The following is an 11,892-nucleotide window of genomic DNA, read 5'->3' on the forward strand; positions in this document are numbered from 1 at the left end:
ATTAGCAAATGGTTACTGTAGCATCATATTATCAAATCATGAACTAATTAGGTTTAATAGATTCGTCTCATGAATTAGTCTTCATCCGTGTAATTAGATTTGTAATTAAACTATATTAATACTTCTAGTTAGTATTTAAACATTCGATGTGAGCCAAACACCCCTTAATAAAGCAAAGGATCAATCGATCGATGCGTGTATAAGCTCACCCGGCAAGTCAGTAGCAGAAAAGCGACCGTCCATGTGGACCTCTCGTCTAGAAGCACGTCGTTTTCACCGTGACAGGGTCTCCCCGTCAGGCCGTCACCGAATTCTCCGTCGAGCCACAGCTAGCCACGCACCCGTGCATGCAGTCACACTGGGCGGTCTAATCGATCTAGAAGGGGTTTGTACGAGCGGTCCAGCACATAGTATGAGGTCCCGATCATCTAGGCTGGCAAAAAGGTATATGCATCTACAGTATCTCACTAGTCACTAGAAGCAAGAGGAGGTCGTGCATCTAGAGCATATATACACTAGCGACTTAGCGAGATCGATCCAAAGAAAAACCACGTCCACGCGCGGTGAGCAACCAGTGATGCCAAGTGGAAAATTATTGGAGTACCCCTGGCTGTGACTGATCTGACGGTGCATGCCACCTGTTGTCCGATTCGGCAGCCCAGTGTGTCCTGTCCGTGATCACCCGTTGACTCAACAGCGGCCGTAGGTAGCCTCACTCTTTTTATTACCTAGCGTTGTAGCTTCGACTCTAACTCCTGATGCGGTAAAGTAGTTTGGTAGAGCCCAAGTGTTGCGTAAAAATGTTAAGCGGAATGTTTTTTTCCCTCCTATGAGGTAGAGAAAAGCTGAAAAGCCAGGAGGAGCTATTTTCCTTTTTTTTTCCACTCCCTATTCATTTTTTTCTTTTTTTTTGCAAACGGGCAAATGGCCAAGGTGTTCTAGGCTGAAGTCATATTTTTTATTTTGGACTTTCGGAAGGGGAGAAGTCGAAGCTAGATCCATCTAAACTAAAAGGAGTCCTTAGGTTCTTCATAACTGTTTAATTGCAACGTGAAGCATAGGAAATACACTTTTATAGACATTATTTTTTCTATTATACAGTATCATGTCTATAGTATATGTCCTTAATTAGCCATGTCACCTTCTAAGTTCTAACCCCCATCAACCATTCATGGTCGTCGTGGCGGTGGCATCAAATCTATCCCTTTGTTCGCTTTTGTCCAGTCATATGCTTAGGAATGGTATTTAGATCCAATTCAAATCTCTTCGAGGACATGTTGCTCGAGATTGTCCTAAGTTGTCAAAATATTGTAGTTGGCTGTCTCTATTGTTAGATGGTTTCCATCGATCCTCATCAAGGCCATCATCACTGGTCAAATTGTTGCAGTTACTTATCTCTAACATATATATTTAATCGCGTGTATTCAACCCTACGTGATTCTAGATTTCTTTTTAAAAATAATGATAAAAATATCTTAGTAGCCATGGAGCTCAACATGATCTCTAGCAAGCAATCACTCTCACAGTCTCACTATAGGCTAGATCCGCCATCTTCTACATGCATACTCTCTCCATTTCAAAATGTAAATCGTTTTGGTTTTTATAGGTACATAGATTTTGATATGCACCTAAATATAAAGTTATGTTTAGATACATAGCAAAATTTATGCATTTAGAGAAGCCAAAACGATCTACATTTTAGAACGGAGAGAGTAGATTCTAAAAGCCGGGGGTTTGTTGATGGGAATAAAACCTCCACTAGATTGCCTCTAGTCCGAGGGAGGCTCTGAGCCTAAAGGGTTGTCACATAGCTTTAAGATCGATCATTGCACTAAGTAACTTACACCACCCGCTAAAAAAATCAATGTGTAGTTATTGTTTGAAATAACAATCCACGACAAGTTGTTCATATTGTTTGATAGAGACAATCTGGCTTCGTTAAGAAAAACAAATTATTTCTCATGTTTACCTTCTCACATGTCAAGCCACTAACCCTCCTGTGTCCAAGTCAAAAAACTAGTAGCTGTGGGCCATAGTCCATCTTAAAAACTCCCTTTCAAGAAATCAGAGATTTATAGAGATTTTCGTGTTTCAAACTGTAGAAACCTAACATCATCATTATTAAAATAAGTTACTCGTACTCGAAAGAAAAGAAACGTCACTGATGAGCGGCGACTCATCTCCCGTACTAATGTCTGCCTTTTTCCCCGTTGGACCGAAGCACCCGCGCATCGGCAGGACACGGTGGCAACTGGCAAGAACAAAACAAATCACGGCTACGAGCGCCCTTCACAAGTCATCGAGTCAACGAGCAGATCTCGACGAACAAAAAGCAAAAATCTAGAAACGGCGCAGCACGTCAGCGTCCCCCTCCTGTCGCGCCAAACCGTCCTCTAGAACGTCCGGATCTACGGAGTAGAGAACAATTCCAAGCAAACCGCGGCACAAATAGTAATCGCCAAACTGCCAACGGTGGTAAAAACCTGTACTCCTATATCAATCACGCTATAGCTACAGGCAATTAGCGCGCGTCAAACAGAATAATAACCCGCGCGCATCCCGTGGGCGCTGACGCCCTTCGCTTATCCCTCCCGCCTCCGCCCCTGGTGTCCTGGTTGCTCACGCTCACGCGCGCGCGCTCCCCGGCTCCCCGCTATTTAAACGCCAGGTCCGCGGCCTTTCGACGCCAAGATTGCAGAGCCAGCGGCCAGCGCGAGACGCGACTGCTTTCGCTTCATCCGTAGCAGCTAGCTTACACGTCGCACACATCACTTTCTGGGTTGTCTTTCGATCGGGTTGAGCCGTTGAGGTCGGCAGCGGATTGGAAGGGGAGGATGAACTCGGTGTGCGCGAAGCCCGCGGGCGCGGGCGCGGGCTACTTCGGCGGGGCCAGGTGCCAGCGGCGGACGCGGGTGCGGGCGTCGGCCGCGGCGGTGTCGGCGCCGGCGACGATGTACGAGGTGCTGGCGGTGGAGGAGACGGCGGGGCCCGAGGAGATCAAGGCGGCGTACCGTCGCGCCGCGCGGCGGTGGCACCCGGACGCGTGCCCCGGCGGCGGGGACCGGTTCATGGCGGCCCGGGAGGCCTACGAGGTGCTCTCCGACCCGGAGCGCAGGCGCGGCTACGACATCCAGCTCCGCTGCGGCGCGGGCTGCGGCGGCGGGTTCGGCTTCGGCGACGCCGGCTACCGCGCGGCGCGGCGCGCGGGGTTCGCGGACTGGGAGGCGCAGCTGGCCGGGCTACAGTGGCGCGCGGCGGAGCGCCGCGGCCGCGCAGGCGGGGAGACGTGGGGCAGCAGGATGCGCCGGGCGGCCGCGCAGCAGTCCCGGTAGTGTCGTCGGCGGCGGGTGTTGATTTCTTCTCCTCCTTTTCTTTTCTTTTTTCCCGCTTCGACAACGCGTGCGCACGGTGCCGTGAAGCTGTAATTTACGCTCTCCTGCAGCGTTCGTCTTCACCATCGCACATTCGCACGGTTTAGAGTGTAGAGGAGCTTGTAGTAAGTACGGTGTGCAGAAATACGGTAGTAAACATTTTCTCCTCTTTGAGGTGCAATACGGTCAATTTTTAAGTTAAACGCTCTTTTTCACCAAATCGATTCCTAAATTGGAACTGGAACGAACTTGTATTAACAAACTGTTGGAAATATTTGGAGGTGGTCAAAAGGAAAAGAAGCGTGCAGAGAGGAAAACGGGAGGGATAAGTAGCACCCAACTCGGACTCCTCTCACGTGCCCACCTCGCGCCTCGATCGGAGGCGCAACCGATAGTTGGTTGCGGTCCCGAGCGACCCAACGCTATAAGAGAAAGGAGGGTCGGCGGGTTTGGACTAACGCCAACGCGCTAAACCCTATGCACACCCCCTTGCACGCCTCCCGATCACAGCAGTGTTGGAGTCGTCCAAAGACCGCCGCCGTGCCACCATCGTTGTCCCTGGACAGACGAGGTGGAGAATTGAAGGAAGGCGGGATCTACTCGGACCTAGAACATCTACGGCACCCATCATCCGACATCGTCCACGGCACAACGACACAAATGGCCAGATTGTCGCAAACTATGGCTGCTGGTTATGTTTCTAGCCTTTTACTAAGTGGTGTTCATGTTCTAGATGCTAAAGATCTCGTTTAGATTAAGTAGTGTAGATTCCTACACAATTGACCAAAACTTACGCATATTTTAAAAACCGCTTGAAAAGGGCACTCATAAGAAATTGTGGAGATCCTTGAGCCCGGCCGAATGTTTCCCCGGAAGAACAGGGTTGTTCCAAGCTTGCAAGACTCACTCATCCCAGCCGACACGGTTACCTTGTCTTCGGCTGTTGCGTTGCCATTTTGCTTGTGCCGTTGTGGTACGTTGTTTCAAAACTTGCGCCAACAATTAAATCAATAGCCGACAATAAAACACAAACTCTCGTGAAAACGGGCAAATTCACATTCAAATCAAGCACTTCGTCCACCTTCTTACAATGGCTGTGTAAAACAAAACATTGAGAGGCACCAGAGGAAGAAATCCTATTCGAACGGATCCAACCGCGTAGACTTTCTCCAAAATATGGTGCGCTACTGTGATACGAATCATCTGACGACCACTCTCTGCCGCCAAAACATTGCCCATCACTCCCATCATCTCCAGGTTATCCAATAGGCTCACTCTCAGAAAGGCCCAATTTGTCCACCACATACAGTTAATATTTAAATTGCTACACTTCAACAATCTCATAGGTCGTCTCATGCAATGCCACGTAGGATTTTTACTGATGTAGAGAAGAGTGGGTGATGGGAGAGATCATATGCTAGATTTTAGGACTACTAGACGACTACTTGTACGAGTTGTGATTACATGCAACTTATAATATTTCTTTTTTTTTTCTATGCATAAATTAAGAGAATAGAATTACTATGAGACAACTTAAAAAGATAACAAGTTGTTTTCGTTAAATCGTCTCGTAGTCCCATCTTGTCCGGCCAGCCCAGCCGACACGCCGCGGTCGCCACAGCCCACTGGGTTGCCAACTTGCCAATGCTGCAGATATTTTCAAGCATATCCGCAGGAGACGAGAAAGTACCTGAACTACTTGGATGACAGTTTGGATGAAGCTATCAGAAAGAGAGATGTACCAGGACGCCCTGCCAGCCTGAACTCTCTGAACCTTTGGTGTGAATCGTCCTCTGACGGAGTTGGAACAATGAACCAGCCCGTTCATTTTAGAGTACATGAAATGAAGTGGACAAAGAATATACACATTCCACGCACCAGCAGAAACCTTATAATTACTAAATATATTTCCTCCATTGAACCTCCTCTGATCACCTTGCGCTGTGCACCACCACTACTACAGCATCATCCGGGTTCTCACAAAATGCCTAGCTCTAAAGTTCATCGAACTAAAGCGACATGACCATGACGCGGATTAGCGTCTCCGTCGCCATCCTCTATGCGAAAGGATTTCCTGTCGATACAGTGCCAACCGGTATGTTCCTGAATCAACAGAGATGATCTCAGTGAGTAGCCTGAATAACGATCGATGGATCATACTGAAGCAAGCAGGCAGCAGAGCAGAGTAGTTTACCGCAGCGGAGAGTTCGGGGCCTGCTCGACAAGGCAGGGTAGTCCACCTGAACATGCACCAGGTTTTTTACAGTCATACTTGGTGGTTTGGGTGTGAACGGTTGAAAGATAATCATTGATGATGCTGTCAAGGAAAGCATACCATGTGATGCTGATGGAACGAAGGCACAAGAACTGCTGGAGAACCATGTTTCAGGCAAACCATCAAGGAAAGCTGGTAGATCCGGATTTGGCAAGGCCTCTTGCAATGAACTTACGTCCATGAACTGCAAAAGATGGAGCATGTCAGGGAATTGATGTCAAGTGTAGTCCAGGATATTGGTGGCAAGTTAACTATGGGCACGTTTGGTTCCTCGAGCTAAAATTTAGTCCGTGTCACATCGAATATTCGGAGGCTAATTAGGACTAAATATGAGTTAATTATAAAACTAATTACACAGATGGAGGCTAAACGACGAGACGAATCTATTAAGCCTAATTAATCCATCATTAGCAAATGTTTACTGTAGCAGCACATTGTCAAATTATGAACTAATTAAGCTTAATAGATTCGTCTTGCCGTTTAGCCTCCATATGTGTAATGGGTTTTGTAAATAGTCTACATTTAATACTCCTAATTAGTATCTAAACATTCGATGTGACGGGTAACCAAACGCCCCATATGCTGGCAATCACTGGATACAGGTTGCAGGAGTAGGACCGGAATTTTAAGGTTAGGTTATGATTTGATTCTACATCAAAGAATAAATTATCGGACCCCACAGCACAGGGCTACAGGTAAAATGATCTGAAACCTGCAACAGTAGGCTGAACTAGTAGATAGTATTAAAGAATATTCTGGAATAGGTTCCACATGTACAACCACACAATTCTGACTATCATCTGATCCCGGTCACAGCTAATCTGCTTATGTGTACTCAGACATGACTAGTACAAGTAAAATACAACTCTGAAAATTGACAGGACTTCAAGAGCCCCTGCCAATTGAGATGTTGTATGATTGACTCGCAATTTTATTAATTCTATACTATCAGACCTCTGACAATAAGCTGTTTGAGCTGAAGTCACATGACTATGACATGACTTCCTGTCTTTGCAAACCTATATCAACAGTGTTCTAGACTATTTAGGGCCTGTTTGGCTCCAACCTGTTAAAGTTTAACACCCGTCACATCGGATGTTTGGATGCTAATTAGAAGTATTAAATATAGATTAATTACAAAACTAATTGCACAGTTGGAGTGTAATTCGCGAGACGAATCTATTAAGCCTAATTAGTCCATGATTTGACAATGCGGTGCTACAGTAACCATTTGCTAATGGTGGATTAATTAGGCTTAATAGATTCGTCTCGCGAATTAGCACAGGGTTCTGCAATTAATTTTATAATTAGCTCATATTTAGTTCTTCTAATTTGCATCCGAACATTCGATGTGACACTGTTAAAGTTTATACAACAGCGAAATGCTTTAGGCTATATTGGCGTATTGTACAGTTTGCAAGATTCTACTGGTTACAGGGGGCGTCTAGACTCTAGAGAAACCGATTCATGGAAGGTAAGCATACAAAAAAAAAATGGCCAACCTAAGTAAAACTCCATGAACGGAAGGAAGAAATGGCATTACCAGATCAGGAGTCCCTGAATGAGTGTCAAATGGAAGCTCAAATGGATTTAATGGCATCTGCTCAGTAGAGGCTCCTTCCTGTAAATAAGAGGTGATCTATAAGCCCAAAAATCAATTGTGAGAGGAACTGTATACAAAAAGCTAAATGGCATAGGAACTACTGAGAGCCATATCACTTAAGGAATGGCAGATACCAGAGATGGCTCTGCGGAAGCAGAAAGCAACGTATTAGGTGATAATCCATCCATGAATACTTGAGCAGGGTCATCATCTTGAGATCCCTAAATGGAAGGAAACACCTTTAGTGCTGAATTATTTATACCATACAAAAAAGGCAGAGGGAAATGGTATACCTTTGAAGCTACAGAGCACATAAATGGATTGCTGGTTGAAAGGGAAATGCTTACAACATTACTGTGCTCATCAATTCGCCGTTGAGCACATAGTTGATCATGAGAAACGGCCCCATTAACATCATCAAATGAATGCCAGAGCTATAAATAAACAACAACCGCAGTGAGTTAGAACAAACAACCTAACAACATTTTAAAAGCCAGAAAATAACTAACTAATTAATGAAATTCATTATTTACCCACCTGAGAACTATTTTCATCCACCGGTCCTTTAGAACCTTGCAATGATAGATCTCCCTTGACAGTGTACTGGGTGCTAGTACTGGAGGCATCAAAAGTGCTCCAAGGCTGCCATAGAAGAGGAAGTTGAAAAATTGAAACATAAGATTTGAAGCGCAAGACTAAGCTTATAGCAGAACTTCATAATGCCATCAGCTATTTCATAAAAAGAAAATGATTTTAAATATTCCAAAAGGACGTGTGATGCCTTAAAAGGAGCGCGCATCATTTATTGCGAACACATATTGACATAAAACATATATAGAAAGAGCAAACTTCTAGATCAACAAAAAATGTTGCTCACCTGAGAACTGCCTGTATCAAGAGATGTGGCAATAGATTTATTGGTAACTGAAGCATTATCCTTAGAGCTCTCAAACCATGTTGGCTCATCATTTGATTCAAAAGAAAACAAATCTCGACTCAGAGTCTGTTTATCATTGCTTGTGGCAGGAACATAAGAAAGCCCAGTGACTGAAGATTGCTTTTGCTCTGGAGGTGTATCAAATGTAGCCCACCCAGCATTGTCCATTGACGGAGCTGCTGGTATTGCTTTATCAGCAGATGGAGTTTCGGTAGGCCTATTTGCAAATAGGTCTAGAGATTGATCCAAGTTAGTTACATGGTGTTTCTGAGCAGCTGTGGAATTAAAGAGATCTTGATTTGGGGCACTAATAGCATCAGAAAAGGCTATGAAACTTGGAGCAGCGGAGTTTGTGGATTTCTGAGTCCTTTGAACATTATCATCCTCAAAAATCAAATCAAACAAGCTTGACTTGCCTGACTTAAGAGAGATTGAATCTATGTTTCCTGCTGATACAGTTCTCTGCAAGAGAGACTGGTATATTTATTTATAATGTGATAAGAAATGAAAGTAATTACGTTTTTCAAGAAATACATTTCCACCCACCTGTGAACTAGTGAGCCCATAGGAACTCTGTTGATTTGATTGATCTTTTACCACAGGTGGGCTGAAACATCCATTATCAGGAAAATTAGGTGATTGCGGTGCAGTTCTAACTGTATCACTCATGCTTGACCCTGAGCAGTTAGAAGTCCTCGATCCACAACTCTCACCAGCAAAGCCGTCCTCAGACATTCTCTCATGCAGGCTATGTGAATTGTAAGCAAATCCAGAAATCTTCCCCTGAAGCCCCCGATCTGAGCCAGGCTTCCTACTCAGGAATGCAGATTGTTTCCCATTGCGTTGCTCTTCATACTGGTAATCATAAGGTGGGCTCTGTGAAAATGAATGGTAGGAGCTTGCCCTTCTATGTTCTTCTTCATGGGCCTTTTGGTTCTGCAAGATGGAATATCATTTACCTCAGAAAGATGCATTGCTACAAAATATGCTAGGAAAGGTACATTATAAGAAGGCTTTACTTAATGAATAAAGCATAAATGAGCTTTAATCACAAATACACCTCTATAGGTATTCAGTAAATATAGCAGTAGGCTTGCTGAAGCCTCTGATAGTCAAAATGCCAGAATGATAATAATGGATAATTTTCAGACAGGGTAATAACTAGACTTCTAAGATCCAATCAAATTTACCTGTTTATCTCTTGGAGGCCTTTCAGAAAACCTCCCACCAGCATACCTTCTCTCCACATAAACAGCTTTTATGAATTCCCTAAGATTGCCAATGTTGCTGCAACAATAGGTTTTAGTTGGACATTTGTTTGGTATGTATATGTATTACCAAAACAGATAACAGTTACTGAATTCTTCTTTACCTGCTATCAGGTAGCCTCATTTTCTGGGTATCAAAATCCTTCAGGAACGATTCTCTGGCTCGCTGCATCAATCAGTTCAGGAGTTAGCACATGAACCAAAACGGCATCCCCAAGCCGCAAACAGCAGAACAACGAACTCAGCAGATGGCTTCACCTGGTTCCCACCCTTCTGGAGAGCCTCGACCTCTTGCGTGCTGAACGTGGACATGGAGACGGATTTCACACGGTGCGTGAACTCACGGCTACAAGTGCATCGATGTGTTAGGATAACAGAATAATTCAGAACATAAGCATGCCCGAATGCAACTAGCTAGCAGCTAAGTCAATCCTTCTTCAGAACGACTCGAATCCAATCCAATCGAACAGTCGAACAGTACAACTAAAATGCATCGCTAATTTGGGTAGGCGACGCATTGAAAACCCAATCCAATCCAACAAAACTCGATGAAAAACAAGAGGCACGGATGATCTCAAATGCACGGAATCCGGTGACAGGAGCGGAGAAGGCGAGGCAGCACTCACTGGATGCCGCTGCAGGAGACGCAGACGAAGGTCCAGAAGCTGGTGCACACGTACTGCGGCCCCTGGATCAGAGTCACATCGCCACACACACCAAGAAAACACAGATAAATGAGTAAGCATCGAGCACCGCCACGGATCAGAAGCAGCAAGCAAGCCACGCTGCCACGGGCCACGCAGAAATGACGGGGTAATGGAGCCCTTACGAGTCCGTTGCAGTTGACGCATTTGCGGTTGGGCGGCAGCTTGAGGAGCCCCCGCACGATCCGCTCGTTCCTCTCCTCCTCCTTCCTGGACGCGGCCGCCATCGCACTTGCAGCTTCGGCCGGAGAACTTCAGCCTGGATTTGTCGCGTCGCTCGCCGCTCTTCCCCTCGAATCGAGCGCGGGGCTCGGCCGGCGATCTCGCAGCGGGTTCCGGGCGATTTCTGCGATTGAAGAATGGGCGCCGGAATCGGAGGGAAGCAAGGCGTGCAACGGGGCAAGCAGCAGCAGCAGCAGAAGCGAGGCGTGGGAGTGGCGGTCTGCGTGTCTGCAGGCTGGGCGTTGGGTTGCGCTTGGTTCCTTGCGTTTCGAACTGGGCTACCGCTGTCGCCGTGCGAGATGGCGATGGGAAAATTGGCAATGGGATGCGAGGACCGAGGAGGGTGCCAGGGTGACCTGTACGCTGGTAGTTGCAACGGCTTAAAGAAATTTAAGGGCTGTTCGGCAACCATGTGTTAAAGTTTAACACCTATCACATCGGATGTTTGGATGCTAATTAGGAGTATTAAATATAGGCTAATTACAAAACTAATTGCACAGATGGAGTGTAATTCACGAGACGAATCTATTAAGCCTAATTAGTCCATGATTTAACAATATGGTGCTACAGTAACCAATTGCTAATGATGGATTAATTAGGCTTAATAGATTCGTCTCGCGAATTAGCACAGGGTTCTGCAATTAGTTTTATAATTAGTTCATGTTTAGTTCTCCTAATTAGCATTCGAACATCCGATGTGACACCGTTAAAGTTTAACACCACGTATCCAAACACCCTCTTAAACAGGCTATTATGCCCCTAAATCGCCCGTGACGTTTTGTTGTACAGAGGCACAGAGCCATGGCACAAGGAGCCAATCACTCCCTTTTCTTCGAAAATAAATTGTTTCCGTATTACTATGTTTGATTTTAAAACATTGGTCTTACCAAACTATATGACTTATGTGCATATTTCATCTCAGGTCTTGTTTAGTTACCTTAAAATCCCAACTTTGATACTATACAAAAGGAAGATTTCCCATCACATCAAATTTACGGTACATGTACGGAGTACTGAGTGTAGACGAAATCAAAAACTAATTGCATAGTTTGGTTGTACTTTGCGAGACGAATCTTTTGAGCCTAATTAGTTAATATTTGGACAATAATTCACAAATACAAACGAAAACGCTACAGTATGCTACAGTACTAGCACAGTAATTTTGGTTGTCCAAAATCGGGCAACTAAACAGGACCTTATTTAGTACTGGTGGATGGATCTTGGGGTTACCAATAATGGGCCTTTCGAAGTGGTCAAGCGGACACAAGGAACTTGTGAACATCATGGGAAACAGCAGTAAGCCAGTAACAACGCCACCGATCCTACCCAAACCCAACTGAGCCCGGATTCCCGTCCCATCCAGAGTCCCGGAGGACCCTGCTTCGCCTTAGGGTTCGTTAGGTTCTCTATGAAAACTGATTCTCTAATAAAAATAATTTTATAATTAAAAATAATTTTCTTTAATTTTTTTAGTCTAAAACTCTTAAAATTATGATGTGGAATCACTTCAAC

At 45.1% G+C, this 11,892-nt stretch overlaps 2 protein-coding genes across 4 annotated transcripts; one reads left to right on the forward strand and one right to left on the reverse strand.

Moving 5' to 3' along the window:
• Positions 1–2,526: 2,526 nt before the first annotated feature.
• Positions 2,527–3,574, forward strand: LOC117835732 (uncharacterized). Its single transcript, XM_034715061.2, has one exon. The coding sequence runs from the start codon at positions 2,835–2,837 to the stop codon at positions 3,330–3,332; it is 498 nt and encodes a 165-aa protein (XP_034570952.1). The 5' UTR covers positions 2,527–2,834; the 3' UTR covers positions 3,333–3,574.
• Positions 3,575–5,087: 1,513 nt separating this feature from the next.
• On the reverse strand, positions 5,088–10,734 carry LOC117839855 (probable ADP-ribosylation factor GTPase-activating protein AGD14). Of its 3 annotated transcripts, none has more exons than XM_034720287.2 (14): positions 10,284–10,734; positions 10,081–10,142; positions 9,713–9,800; positions 9,559–9,620; positions 9,377–9,473; positions 8,733–9,122; positions 8,127–8,660; positions 7,787–7,891; positions 7,597–7,683; positions 7,384–7,470; positions 7,190–7,267; positions 5,707–5,830; positions 5,566–5,611; positions 5,088–5,474 (listed from the first exon to the last, which is right to left on the reverse strand). In XM_034720287.2, the coding sequence occupies exons 1-14, from the start codon at positions 10,383–10,385 to the stop codon at positions 5,429–5,431; spliced, it is 1,908 nt and encodes a 635-aa protein (XP_034576178.1). In that variant the 5' UTR covers positions 10,386–10,734; the 3' UTR covers positions 5,088–5,428. The 3 variants fall into 3 exon arrangements, with proteins under 3 accessions (XP_034576178.1, XP_034576176.1, XP_034576177.1); XM_034720285.2 differs by having other exon boundaries at positions 7,543–7,683; positions 10,284–10,732; XM_034720286.2 differs by having other exon boundaries at positions 7,543–7,683; positions 8,127–8,648; positions 10,284–10,730.
• Between the last annotated feature and the right edge of the window lie 1,158 nt (positions 10,735–11,892).

Source organism: Setaria viridis, chromosome 9 (genome assembly GCF_005286985.2).
Source record: "Setaria viridis chromosome 9, Setaria_viridis_v4.0, whole genome shotgun sequence".
Lineage (NCBI taxonomy): Eukaryota > Viridiplantae > Streptophyta > Magnoliopsida > Poales > Poaceae > Setaria > Setaria viridis.